This window comes from Berghia stephanieae, chromosome 8, assembly GCF_034508935.2.
Source record: "Berghia stephanieae isolate SIO BIC M18660-M18661 chromosome 8, UCSD_Bste_1.3, whole genome shotgun sequence".
In the NCBI taxonomy this organism is placed as follows: Eukaryota; Metazoa; Mollusca; class Gastropoda; order Nudibranchia; family Aeolidiidae; genus Berghia; species Berghia stephanieae.
Genome location: NC_088367.1, coordinates 10,633,150 through 10,648,149, shown reverse-complemented (window position 1 = coordinate 10,648,149; position 15,000 = coordinate 10,633,150). Strand labels below are relative to the sequence as shown.

The 15,000-nt window shown below is 39.1% G+C and overlaps 1 protein-coding gene across 7 annotated transcripts in view; it reads left to right on the top strand.

Annotated features, from left to right (window-relative positions):
• LOC144978146 (uncharacterized) overlaps positions 1–15,000 on the top strand; it is an 87,567-nt gene that overhangs the window by 13,158 nt on the left and 59,409 nt on the right. Inside the window, exons 1-2 of one of the 7 annotated variants that reach the window (XM_078923815.1) lie at positions 3,393–3,424; positions 8,000–8,768. The exons of 2 other annotated variants lie outside the window; for them this stretch is intronic. In XM_078923815.1, the coding sequence (XP_078779941.1) occupies positions 8,644–8,768 (125 nt within the window). In that variant the 5' untranslated portion in view covers positions 3,393–3,424; positions 8,000–8,643. Of the gene's footprint in view, positions 1–3,392; positions 3,473–4,143; positions 4,386–7,953; positions 8,769–15,000 lie in introns of those variants that run through there. 4 more of the 7 variants (XM_078923814.1, XM_078923812.1, XM_078923811.1 and 1 more) reach the window with 4 other exon arrangements.

Here is a 15,000-nt window from a genome sequence, read left to right as displayed (position 1 = left end):
GAGTCGGAAGAGCTGTACCGAGAGTACCAGCAGACCCAGTCCCAGGACACAGCCGATAGACTACTTCAGTCTCTGGCAGAGGGAAGGAAGCAACGGTGGCAGGAGACCGTGGAAAGTCTCGACTTTACACACTCCAGCCGCCACGATTGGCGTTTGATAAAGAAATTGGACCCAGATCGGAATTTCGCGAAGGCTGCACCGGAATGCGAGGCAGACACAATTGCCAAGAATATTAAGAACCGTAGTAAGCGGGTCCCTAATCAGGCTTTTGAGCGCTGTGTCCGCAAGGCGTTCCGTACAATTTTGGACTCGCTACCTGCGGAGGAGTCGGACTGGACGGCCCCGTTCAGTCCCCGAGAAGTGGGTGCAGCCATTAGCGAAGTAAAGAACGGCAAAGCAGCAGGGATAGATGGTGTATATCCCGATATGGTGACGCATCTGGGCACCAGGGCACGGGCCTGGCTAGCAGAGGCAATGTCTGACGTCCTTGCAAAAGGAAAGCTTCCACAAGTGTGGAAGCACGCGAAGATAGTTGCCATCCTGAAGCCAGGGAAGCCGGCGAAGGAGGCAGACAGTTACAGACCCATATCGCTGCTGAGCTGTCTTTACAAATTGTTGGAGCGTGTTCTATTAAACCGATGGGGGCCGGTCCTAGACGCTGCCCTGCCACCTGAGCAGGCAGGCTTCAGAAAAGGGAGGTGCACCACGGAGCAGGTCATTGCCCTTACAGAGCATATTGAGCACGGGTTCGAGAGAAAACAGCAAACAGGTGCTGTGTTTATAGACCTATCAGCGGCGTACGATACGGTCTGGTGCGATGGGTTAATGCTCAAACTTGCAAAAATCATAAGGTGCAAAAAGACCTTGAAGTTGTTCTCTTCGATCTTAGGGGAAAGGCAATCCCACGTCGCGCTGGGAGACGTCACGAGCAAAGTAAGGAAATTGAAGAATGGGGTCCCTCAGGGGTCGGTACTTGCGCCAATGTTGTTTAACGTTTACATTAGCGATATGCCGAACACTTCCTCCCTGAGGCTGGGATACGCAGACGACTGGGCACTCGTTACTCAGAGTAAAGTGTGGACCCGTCTCGAGAGCGTACTCAGCGAGGACGTCACCAGACTCAAATCCTACTTTGACAAGTGGTACCTGAAGATGAACACTTCAAAAACCGTGGCCACTGCATTTCACTTATGCAGTGGTTGGCACACCCGTAAACTGAATGTCCTAGTCGGGGACCAGCCACTCCCATATGAGCCGCGTCCAAAATATTTAGGGGTGACGTTGGATCGCAGCCTTACCTATCGGGTTCATCTCGAAGGGGTTGCCCGGAAGATAGAGAAACGCAACAGTCTTCTGAGGAAGCTGGCGGGATCGACTTGGGGCGCTAGCCAAGCGCTCCTGAGAACATCCGCCCTGGCACTATGCTATTCCACCGCGGAGTATTGCGCTCCAGTGTGGGGTAGAAGCAGAAACGTTGAGAAGGTGGATGTAAAACTTCGCAAGTCGATGCACATAGTGTCGGGAACGCTAGCAACAACCCCTAGAGAATGGGGCCCGATAATGGCAGCGATCCAGCCCCCCGATGTCCGGAGGGAGACCATTACGGGAAACTGGCTGAGTAAGATCAAAGAGAGAGGGAATGGGGATACCCCTCTCATGCGCATAATGAACGGTGCCCCCGTTTCGAGCCGAAATAAGTTCCGGCAACCCTTGTACGCAGAATCCCTGACTACGGACAGAGCTGCACATACGAGATGGAAGTCGGTTTGGACGAATTCAATCCCTCGTGGGGGCGGGGACCTACACTCCTCTAAGCTTGGTGAGAAGTTGCCAGGCTTTGATACCAGTAAGAGGAGACACTGGGTAGCTGCGAATCGGCTTCGGTCGAGGAGCTGCCTAACGGCCGGTGCGTTACATCAGTGGGGTCTAACTTCCTGTCCAATATGTCCACGCTGTGGACAAGAACCCGAAACGGCAGAGCATCTAGTCGAAAGGTGTGTTGTGACGATGCTACCAGGCGGGTTCGCGACGGTGCACGAATGCGGACCGGACTTTGCTGATTGGGTCGATCGTCATAACATAATAGTGTGAACCATAAGAAGCTGCTGCTGCTCCATTGCTACATGTCGAGCACTATCCGTACCATATTTGTATCAAACACGATTCAATATATATATATATATATATATATATATATATATATATATATATATATATATATATATATACATACATATCTGGGGTCGAGCTATATGATTATTCCACGTGCGCGAGTCATTTATCACATATGCTCAGAATGACCCACATAATAAAAAGTGTTCACAATTTTCAAACAATAATTTATAATACATCGTTTTGGTGATCTTAACCATGGGGATCGTGGATAGCTCACACGGTAGAGTCACGCTCTCATCGGTCAGGCGAGTTGTCATACCAATAAGGTCGCGGGTTCAAATCCCCATTTCTTATTTTATTCTCTATTGTCTTCTGTCACTTTTCAACTCACTTCATCTCTTGTTGTCACTATGGGTATCTTAACTTAAATTTCATTTTAAAACGTCTTTGTCAACGCCGGTATACCACGCCAGAATGACTCTATCGCCAAAAAGACTCTAGAGTTAAATTGGCGTACGCGAGACAGACTCTAGAGTTAGCCTCGCGGCCGCGAGACTACCTCTAGAGTGTGCCTCGCGTACGTCAATTTAACTCTAGAGTCTTTTTTTTGGTAGAGTCATTCTCGCGTGGTACACCGAAACTACCGTGTCAGCACTAGATTTTTAATTAATTTTTTTTTGGAAATACTGTGAATTCATCTTTTATTTAGTGAAGCTTTTGTTTTGTAATTTTTTTTAATTAAAAAAAAATAAATTTTGTCGTTAATAAGGAAAAGTCAAATTTTAGGATGGTTTCAAAAAAAGACTCTAGAGTTAAATTGGCGGCCGCGAGACTGACTCTAGAGTGTGCCTCGTGTACGCCAATTTAACTCTAGAGTCTTTTTTTTTTGGTAGAGTCATTCTGGCGTGGTGCACTGGCATAATACCTAGTGAATCACCATTCGACCCAGACGACCTCAGCCAGGCCAGGCCAGGCTCTAGGGGGCACGGACGGTTATTATATTGTGTGGAAGGTGAGAGTTACCGGCCCCTGAATGGGTGGCCACCATACGATAAACCACTTGGAACAATTGATCTCCAGTCTGGAAGAAAAGGCTCAGACATATGTGTGTATCCAAACACACACACACACACCCATACACACATACACATACACACACTCACCCATACACGCACACACACATACTTGCACACACATACACAACACATTAAAACACCCATACACATTAAAACACACAATATGCCCAAACACACCAAACAATTAGGGTAGGAAAAAACTCTTAATCACACGGAAGGCAAACCTAACTAACGTCTGTTTAATTCAACCACACGGATATCCATAATTTCTTGTTCAACGTGTACTATTCATTAATTTTATTTCCATGTAAAACTAACTTCAACAATATGTGACTCACCATTTCAATTCGGTATTATAACGGAGTGAAACAGACGTGTACTAATTTTCAGGTCTGACATCCAAACACGATTATTGGCCTAGCTATAAACATTGTTGTAATGGACAATATCTTGCGTTTTTTTTTTTGAGATTCCATTACAACACTGAGCCCATAATGAATTGGGTTATCAGACCTGCAAATAAGTGCACGTCGGGTGAAACAGATGATCAAAATTAACTTAAAGCAACGTGCATATATTAGCAGGTCTGATAACCGAACGCAATTATGGGCTTGATAATTTAACATTGTTGTAAAAGGTAATTTCTGGCATTGGTTTGAGAGTTTTTCCAATATAACACACACCAATGAGCACATAACATTTTAGGTTATAAGACCTACAAATAAATGCACGTCTACTTTAAGATATTCATGAGATATTATTCGAATAGATATCTCCGCTTTATGGAGAAAAATAAATTTGTTTCATTTCGTTTTTTTTCTCTCTCAAATTACTTATATTATTTCAAGTTTTATGGGGGGAGTTTCTTCTCTCTCTTTAAATTCAATTCTTGGAATCAGATTCACGCCAGCATATTATTACCGAATGGAAGCGTTGAGTCACATATTATTTTGTTCATAAAATTATCGTAAATGTTGTGAAGGCAGTTGTGTTCCTTTGACGAGACACAAAATCGATTAAACAAACGAGCATGAGAATATCTAATTGCTTACAAAATATTTATTATTGATCGTTATTCAAGACCTGTGTTTTTGAAAGTGTTTGATTTCAAAGGATTGTTAAGGAACTTGTGAATTTATGGTTAGACCGTCTAATTATGTGTTGTACTAGACGTCTATAGAGCTAAGTTTCAATGTAATTTAATTTTGCTACATACACGTATAAATATTTGCCCTTTCTTTAGTTTGAGTCTTCGTGTACTTATTAGCAGGCGTGTCTGGTTTGTCTATCTATCTATCTATCTATCTATCTATCTATCTATCTATCTATCTATCTATCTATCTATCTATCTATCTATCTATCTATCTATCTATCTATCTATCTATCTATCTATCTATCTATCAATCTATCAATCTATCCATCCATCCATCTATCTATCTATCTATCTATATCTATCTATCTATCCACCTATCTATCTATCTATCTATCTATCTATCTATCTATCTATCTATCTATCTATCTATCTATCTATCTATCTATCTATCTATCTATCTATCTATCTATCTATCTACCTATCAATTTATCTATCTATCTGCCTTTCTAGTTTGTATATGACACAAAACTATATCGATATATCTATCTATATCAATTTTAATCGATCGTTTCTATTGATTTAAGGCATTGACTTGTGCATATAATTTACATATCGCTATCTAAACAATAACCGATATCAGCTCCAAAAAACGATTTGCGGGCCATTAATCAATATCCCGCTTTGAGGCTCGGGAAGTTAAAGATAAAAATGATTGGAAAAAAATATACGAGAAAAAGAAGACAGGAAAAGAATAAGAAGAAGAAATGGCTTTCTTAAAACGTCTCTCTCTCTCTCTCTCTTCTTCTTCTTCTTCTTCTTCTTCTTCTTCTTCTTCTTCTTCTTCTTCTTCTTCTTCTCCTCTCCCCCCCCCCTTCTATGTGTTTATCTCTTCATCCACCCCCACCCCCCAATCATTCTTATTTTCTCCTCATCCTCCTCCTTCTACTTCTTCTTCTTCTTCTTCTTCTTCTTCTTCTTCTTCTTCTTCTTCTTCTTCTTCTTCTTCTTCTTCTTCTTCTTCTTCTTCTTCTACTTCTTCTTCTTCTTCTTCTTCTTCTTCTTCTTCTTCTTCTTCTTCTTCTTCTTCTTCTTCTTCTTCTTCTTCTTCTCTTCTTCTTCTTCTTCTTCTTCTTCTTCTTCTTCTTCTTCTTCTTCTTCTTCTTCTTTCTTCTTCTTCTTCTTCTTCTTCTTCTTCTTCTTCTTCTTCTTCTTCTTCTTCTTCTTCTTCTTCTTCTTCTTCTTCTTCTTCTTCTCTACCTCCTTCTCCTCCTCCCCACTCCTACTCCCCACTCCTCCTCCTCATCAAGAACTTCAACCTCTCATGCATTTGGTTTCTAAGCACTACAAAGTTTAAATATTTTCCACAAGAAAAGGTAGATAAACGAGAGAGAGAGAGAGAGAGAGAGAGAGAGAGAGAGAGAGAGAGAGGGAGAGAGAGAGAGAGATAGAGAGGGAGATTGATAGAGAGAAGGATATATATATATATATATATAAAGAGAGAGAGAGAGAGAGAGAGAGAGAGAGAGAGAGAGAGAGAGAGAGAGAGAGAGAGAGAGAGGGGGGGGGTTATGCCGAAATAGATATAGTCATGTAACTGATTTTGATAATAATTGGGATGATGAATATGATGGTAACAAAGCTCAGTAGACAATCACGAGTGCTATTACGTCGTTTTAGTTTCTAACTCGATGTGCCCTTTTCATAGTATACTAATTGATACCCGCAATGCGCAACACACTCCATACGTCGTTTCACGTATATAGTCAGCTATTATTCTTGTATTGGCGAAACCTTTCTTACGTGATACGTGATACGGCTTACGGCGTGGGTTGCGCAAGGCATCCAATAAAATCTTTCTTAATAACAGGGTTTTCTAGTAGTATTAACAGTTGTGAATTTCATCCTCTTTGATTTGTGCATATATATATATAAAGAGAGAGAGAGAGAGAGAGAGAGAGAGAGAGAGAGAGAGAGAGAGAGAGAGAGGGGGGGGGGTTATGCCGAAATAGATATAGTCATGTAACTGATTTTGATAATAATTGGGATGATGAATATGATGGTAACAAAGCTCAGTAGACAATCACGAGTGCTATTACGTCGTTTTAGTTTCTAACTCGATGTGCCCTTTTCATAGTATACTAATTGATACCTGCAATGCGCAACACACTCCATACGTCGTTTCACGTATATAGTCAGCTATTATTCTTGTATTGGCGAAACCTTTTCTTACGTGATACGTGATACGGCTTACGGCGTGGGTTGCGCAAGGCATCCAATAAAATCTTTCTTAATAACAGGGTTTTCTAGTAGTATTAACAGTTGTGAATTTCATCCTCTTTGATTTTGAAGGTGATAACAAGATCAAGGAATTAATGCAGTAGCAAATAATATGAATAAAAAACGTGAGCAATATCCACTAATCGTGCTCAAAACGCTTTCTAAGGGGTTCCAAGCCAACAGCAAAACCGAACATGTAGGACGAAATAAAATGATTGAAATGTGCTATTTCAATTTTATATATATATATTTTTTGGACAAACACAACAAAACTACCGACCAGGTATTCATTTTTCACTGAGTACAGTGAGACAATGTGAGTGACGAGCCTTTTCCAAAGACTCAGCCATGCACCTCTAAAGCGGGGCTAGAATCTGGGACTTACCGATTCAGAAGTCGAGTGTCGTATCGCTAGACCACAAAGCCACACCAATAATTCAGTCTCAAAATTGGTTAAACGTATCTTGTCTTAGCTGCAGTTTAATGCGGTTAATCAAAAAATAATAATGTGAAATTGATTGTAAGCTTCGATTTAATTACAAAAACAGATCAGATGAACGTTTCGGGTTTCCCCTTTATCAACAAAACAGGATGAATGAAAATTGGCCATCAATGTTTTTGTTTATTCATCTTAACAACGCCACTACCACATTATCTCATTCGTCTGTAGTGTTTCATTCATCCTGTTTTGTTGATAAAGGGGAAACCCGAAACGTTCATTTGATCTGTTTTTGTAATTAAATTGAAGCTTACATTCAATTTCACATTATTATCTATTTATTCGAGCTTCGAGCAGCAACATTTACATTGCGGTTAATCAAAAACGCTGTTCTTCAGAGCCATTAGGCCCATTGAATTACTGGAATTTACCAGGTCTATAATATAGCGCTGAGCGAACAATAACAATTGCTTGCTACCCTTTTGATAGGACAAATTATACAAGGTGGACAATGGCGATTGGGGGTGGAGGGTGGAGGTCAGAAAATATCTTGACTTTGCCTTGTGCGGCTATGTGGCCTTGTGGTATGAGAGTCGCTTGGGTTCGAGTGTCGCTTGGCGCATGCCTGAGTTCTTGAAAAAGGCTCTTTACTCAAATTCTCTCACCGTACCTGAGTGTAAAATGAGTACCTGGCCGTTAACAGCGTTTCTGTGTCGGAAAAAATAAATAAAATCGCATAACAGGCGACATGTCACGTTCTACCTGTTACATTGCTGTTGGCCAGAGACCCTTTGTAAAGCGATTTGAGCACATTTAGTGGATATTACACTATATAAAAAAAGCTTTAAAAATCATTATCATATGGTATACTTACTACCTTACTGTGTGTTAATTACACGTAGAATGTGTTTACGAGTGAATGATCTGTGTTGTGTATTACTAAATTAATGTAGGTATGATTCCTTTTATAACCCAACCCTAACTTCCCACGTTATTCAGTGAACTTATAACTTATAACAAATTGTTGTCAACAAAACTTCTTCATCCACGTCAACTGGGCACAACACGGTGGTCATATCAAGCATATCATGATATCATCCGACAAGCAACATTTCATAACTTCAAGTATTTGCCATAATCAACTCGTCAGACACTCTACAATCAAAGTCTTTTGAGTATCAAGACATCTCGGTTCTGCACAGTACCCAAACGTCTGCTCTGCAATCTTGTATAATCTCATTAAGATCTGAACTACATCATTTCAGAAACTAACACTAAAACAATTCGGAATTGTAGCATTCTCATATCTTGCAAAATCACATTCAGACCATACGATTTATTTTTAAATCCTACAACGTTCAATTCAGAGCTGTACCATTTCAAAATTTTGCAATATATTTATTAATCAACACCGAACCATTTCGGAATCTGAAAAAAAGAATCACAAAATTCCATTCCCAACCAACTGTACCGGTCATCATCAAAAGGCAAAAAATCCTCCTCTTTGGCTTCCTGTTGTCGCTGGTTGGTGCGAGCCTTCTCCAACACATCAAAACATTTTTCAATAATATTCGGACATTGTTAGTGCCTTATTCTTTCTTTCTCACGATCCATCAAACAAATCAGTTCTTGGTTCGTTCACCATGTCTCGCAGTGCTACAGCCACCCCTAGAGTGATGGACTGGGATTCGATTCAATTCCCTCCTCGGCAAATGACTCCTCGCACATTTACACCTCTGTATCTGTCTCAAGAATTCCAGCGAGATCCGTGAGTAGATGTGGACCTTTGATTTTTTTTTTTTATATAACCACAAATATTTTTCATTATCATCCTTCTGCTTCTTTTCTAGCTCCCCACAACATACACGAACACATTCACAAACACAATCACCATCATCACCACAGCCACCACCACCACCACCCCCACCACCATCAACACCACCATCACCACCACCACCACCACCATCTCCTTCTTCTTCTTCTTCTTCCTCTGCTTCTTTTTCTTCTTCTTCTTCTTCTTCTTCTTCTTCTTCTTCTTCTTCTTCTTCTTCTTCTTCTTCTTCTTCTTCTTCTTCTTTTTCTTCTTCTTCTTTTTCTTCCCTTCCTCCTCCTCCCCTCCTCCTCCTCCTCCTCCTCCTTCCTCCTCCTCCTCCTCCCCCCCTCCTCCTCCTCCTCCTCCTTCCTCCTCCTCCTCCTCCTCCTCCTCTTCATCATCATCATCATCATCACAGTAATTTTCTCCCTTAACATAACTTGACGTAGTTATGCACGTTTAACACACGATTAATTATAGTCTGCTTTCTAACCGTAAAATTTCTCACATATGCTTTTCGTGAAAATAATAAATTCTGCCATGTTTGGATTTAAATGGGTTAAAAGAATCATGAATGATAACTTAACTACACGCTGTTGAGGAAAATATACATCATCAAATCAGCAATGTATTTATACGAAATCACCCTCGTTACTATTTCAACAAAGACCTCCACTACTCACTATCGCTAACATAATATTATAATAAGATGTATCAACACCTTTGCTGCCACACCAAAATCCGCAACATCGCCTATCATCATCATCATCATCATCATCATCATCATCATCATCATCATCATCATCACCATCATCATCATCATCATCATCATCATCATCGTCTCGTCCTCATCATCATCGTCGTCGTCGTCATCATCATCATCACCATCATCATCATCATTATCATCATCATCATCATCGTCGTCGTTTGCTGCCACCAAAATCCGCAACATCGCCAATCATTATAGTCATCATCATCATCATCATCATCATCATCATCATCATCATCATCATCATCATCATCATCATCGTCATCATCATCATCATCTTTGTAGCCGGAGGGAAATATAATATTATTCAAACCGCTGTAGTAGGACAAGCACAATGACTGTAAACATCATCATCTGTTCAGATTATCTTCTATAGTGTTGTTTAACTTGAACTTACCAATGCACAGAATACCCTGAAATAGCATTGAAACCGACACACCCGATTCATTTTTCCGATCTGATTTTTTAAAAATGAATTAGTAAAGTATGTTTTCATCGTTCTTTTGGTCTGAGGTTCGATCCCCAGTCGAGGTCGTCTGATTTATTTTGGGTTTTTTTTTTCTTGTATTTTTCTTTCTTGCTTTGTCTGGCACCTTTCATGCACACTTGTTCAGATCTTTATTTTACACTGGTGTCTACTCCTTAATTTCTTAATAATCTTGTGATCTTAATAACGCCACTGCCACATTATCTCATTTGTCTTTAGTGTTTCAGTCATCCTGTTTTGTTGCTAAAGGGGAAACCCGAAACGTCCATTTTATCTGTTTTCGTATATTAAATTGAAGTTTACATTCAATTTCACATTCTTATCTTTTCGCCTTGTGATAATTCTTTCGCACCATTTATGAACATGAATTGAATGTGCGTCATCACTACTTTCGCTTTGTTTTGTTCGCTGTCTAGCCGTGAGATACACCATCCATCTAATTATAGAATCTTTAAACGTACTAAAATCGATTTGAATTCTATCTTCAAATGGTAATTGTGTGATTGTTTCGCTTGTTTAGAATTTCGTTGATATACACTTTCCACAAGGAGTGCAAACTAAAATTAAATAACTCTTTATTATCACATTTGAAATAGAAAATATTGGACAAGAGTCTGCAGTCTACAGTCTACAACAGACAAGGAACACAAAATCATTGTCATATACTTAATATACACATTCATTGATACAGTACGTATAAAAAAATCTGAAAAAGGCTTGTATTAAATTCAGTTGTTAATCTTTTCTAATCCCTAATTTGACGCTTCGAAACATCATTATATTGACATTAAAAAAAAAAATTGCTTTTACATCTTTCATGATTGATTAAATTATTGGACGTCAGACGATTCCAAATCATAAGCAGTGGACAAAACAATTTAATCAATTTTAAAGCACCAAAACTCAAAGCAAAACATAGCAATTTTTGCAATCGCATTTCTAAGACCACAGGAGACGCCTTAACATAATATTTATCAGGCTGTCATACAGCCATCCTTATGCCAAGCGACTTCTACAAACTGATACCCCGAGTGAGAAAAAAAATCTTACTGTTTAAACTCAACAAATTAAAACCGATCTCAAAACCATTCGTACAGAGATCCACCATGACGCAACGGACGCAACGTTTCCCAACACTCAACGCTAGAATGGTTCGCCTAGAGGAAGGACCGCCCATGTATCGTATGCTAGGGTACGCCGACAAAAATAGCTTGAACCCTGACATCTGTGACCCCTTGACCCCCGGATATTACGGAGCTTTCTCCATTCCGCGACTTCCCCCAAATCAGGTGTTCAGTTTTGGACCCAGCAGATTCGGACTCCCCCAAGCCCCTCTCGCGTTCACGACATCTTACTGGGACGAGTGCGCTTACCAATCTCACCAATACCTATGCAAACGCCCGTTAAATAAGGTTTATAACCACCACGTCACATTGCCCACGGAGCGGGAAGAGGCAATCGTCATGCCTGAAATGGCGATACCGGGAACAGGCGTCAACAGTCGATGCAGGAACAGCGGGTTCCATTACGTCCCGGGGTTGCCTCCTATGGGCGCAGGACGAGGTCAATTTTGACATGCCGAAAATTAGAATTCGAAATCAAATGATAAAAAACAACAGTAAAATATTTGTGACACAAGATTTATGTCTGGATTCGGTATTGTGTCGGGATGAATCAAATTATGAAGAAATATAAGGAGGTGGCTTTAAAGATCTATGAAACCGCGTATTCTTTCATTCAGACATTTGGGGGGGGGGGGGGGGGGGGGGGGATTTATCTCATGGCATAAAGAGGAAAATAATCGGAGTTTGGAGTTGTTTTTGTTTGTTTGTTTTTTTTTTTTGACAGGAAGAAAAGTGAACTGTATTTGTTTTTTACGACGATAGCTTGGTTTATTATTTATTTTAAAATTTTTAATCAAATGTCACGTGACCTACGGTCTCCAATTGGTGATATATCACGTGATATAGATGCTAAGAATTGGATTTGTAGTCAAAATACTATACATGAATTAATTTTGTATCTTACAGAATGATCAATATAACAAAACAAACAAAAAACAAAAACAAACAAAAAAAAACAAAAACAAAAGCCATAAAAAACCCATAAAAAACAAAAAACAAAACGAAAAACAAATAGATAAGAAAAGAAAACCCTCATCAAACAACAAAACATACACCCCCCCCCCCTCCAAAAAAAAACCAAAACAAACAAAACGAAACAAAACAAAACCCCACCAAAAACAAAAACAAAAAAGAAACAAACAAACAACCCCCCCTTCCCCAGAACAAAAAGGTAAAACAAAAAAATGAAAGATTTGCAATTATAAAAACGCATGACATTTTTCTCATCATCACAGTGAATAATTCTAGTATCGTCTCCCTCGTCTTGGGTTCATTAAATTATCTCTTGTTCGATGTGAGACAAAAAAGGGTTTTTTTTCTTCTACGCAATGTCTGACGTAATAATATGTGTAAACATAATAATATGACATCATTTGTATAACTATAAAAGGACAGTTAACGAAACGTAACGAATTAAAAAGGACGATTGAGTTTTAAAGAAAAAAACAACGAAAAACTCCAACAAACACACGAAAGTAAAGTAACGAAACATAAAAATCACCATCTAAAGCGACGTCTATATTATTATTATTATTATTATTATTATTATTATTATTATTATTATTATTATTATTATTATATTATTATTATTATTATTATTATTATTATTATTATTATTATTATTATTATTATTATTATTATTATTATTATTATTATTATTATTATTATTATTATTATTATTTTATTATTATTATTATTATTATTATTATTATTATTATTATTATTATTATTATTATTATTATTATTATTATTATTATTATTATTATTATTATTATTATTATTATTATTTATTATTATTATTATTTATTATTATTATTATTATTATTATTATTATTATTATTATTATTATTATTATTATTATTATTATTTTTATTCTTATTCTTCTTATTCTTATCTTCTTTCTTCTTCTTCTCTTCTTCTTCTTCTCTTCTTCTTCTTCTTCTTCTTCTTCTTCTTCTTCTTCTTCTTATTATTATTATTATTATTATCATCATCTGTATTATTTTAATAAACTTGATTTAACATAATTGATAGTTGGCTTGAGCGTTGATAGTTCATTTTACAAGCTGATAGAATGTTTATAAAGTTGTCACCAAAGTTATTTATAGATAGAATGAAGTTGACGTCACTCGGGTCTTTGTTATTGTTTTTTTTGCCATCCACGTTTATGGGTAATTCTCACTAAACGGACCAACACATAAAACTCTGTCTATCCTTGAACTTTTATAGTCTGGTTCATCAGTTTAGTGAGAATTACTCATAAACACGGATGGCAAAAAACAATAACAAAGACCTCAATGACGTCAACTTCGTTCTATCTATATATTAATGAAGATGGCTACGGTTGGATTTCCATTCCTTTCACGCGCTTACCTCGTCAGGCCGACGTGAGTCGTAGCATAGCCATCGTTACCTTATAGATAGTATGCGCTTGGCTAAGAAGCTCATAACATTGCCATCCGGAAGTATAACGGACCAACACACAAAACTGTGTGTATCCATGAACGTTTATAATCAGGTTAATACAGTTTAGTGAGCATTACTCATAAACGCGGATGGCAAAAAACAATAACAAAGACCTGAGTGACGTCAACTAAGAACTATTTATAGCCAGACACTGACCAAAAAATGACGTCAAAATGCCAGTCTTTTTGGGTTTCAGTGTCAGGCTATAACATAACGATGGCTACGGTTCTAGTGTCAGGCGATATGTTAACGATAGCTACGCATGAGTCCTCCGAAATCGGCTGGCTGGTCTAGTGATCGTTATGGTCGACCGGGTAGCATTTGGTGCTAGGTAAGAATTTAGGCGTCCCCACCAGTGTTTGAATACGTCAAGGCGGTGGTAGCTTCTAATGGTGCTCTCACTACTATGTTATGACGATCGACCCAATCAGCAGCAGCTTCTAATGGTGCTCACATTACTATGTTATGACGATCGACCCAATCAGCAGCAGCTTCTAATGGTGCTCACACTACTATGTTATGACGATCGACCCATTCAGCAACAGCTTCTAATGGTGCTCACACTACTATGTTATGACGATCGACCCAATCAGCAACAGCTTCTAATGGTGCTCTCACTACTATGTTATGACGATCGACCCAATCTGCAGCAGTTTCTAATGGTGCTCTCGCTACTATGTTATGACGATCGACCCAATCAGCAGCAGCTTCTAATGGTGCTCACACTACCATGTTATGACGATCGACCCAATCAGCAGCAGCTTCTAATGGTGCTCACACTACTATGTTATGACGATCGACCCAATCAGCAGCAGCTTCTAATGGTGCTCACACTACTATGTTATGACGATCGACCCAATCAGCAACAGCTTCTAGTGGTGCTCACACTACTACTATGTTATGACGATCAACCCAATCAGCAAATTCCTAACCGCACTCGTGCACCGTCTCAAACCAGCCCAGAAGCTTAGTCACAACACACTGTTCAACTAGATGCTCTGCGGTTTCGGGTTCGTTCCCACATCGGGTACACGTTGGACAGGTGGAAAGTCTCCAATGATGAAGCGATTTTGCCGTGAGTAGGTTCTCGACCGAAGCCGATTCGCTACCACCCAGTGTCTCCTCTTACTGGTGGATAAACCTGGCAACTTCTCACCTATCGCCTAAGATACGTCATATTTCATCCTTCCATGCGTTAAAAAAAAGGGGGGGGGGGGGGGGGGGGGCTGCAGTCAAAAAATCCATTGTTGATTGTAATGCTAATCTTATTGCTATTCCCTTGTTATTTTTAGGTGGTAGGAGGTCTATTTTGATGATTAAGTGTTGCTGTTGGCTAAGGAC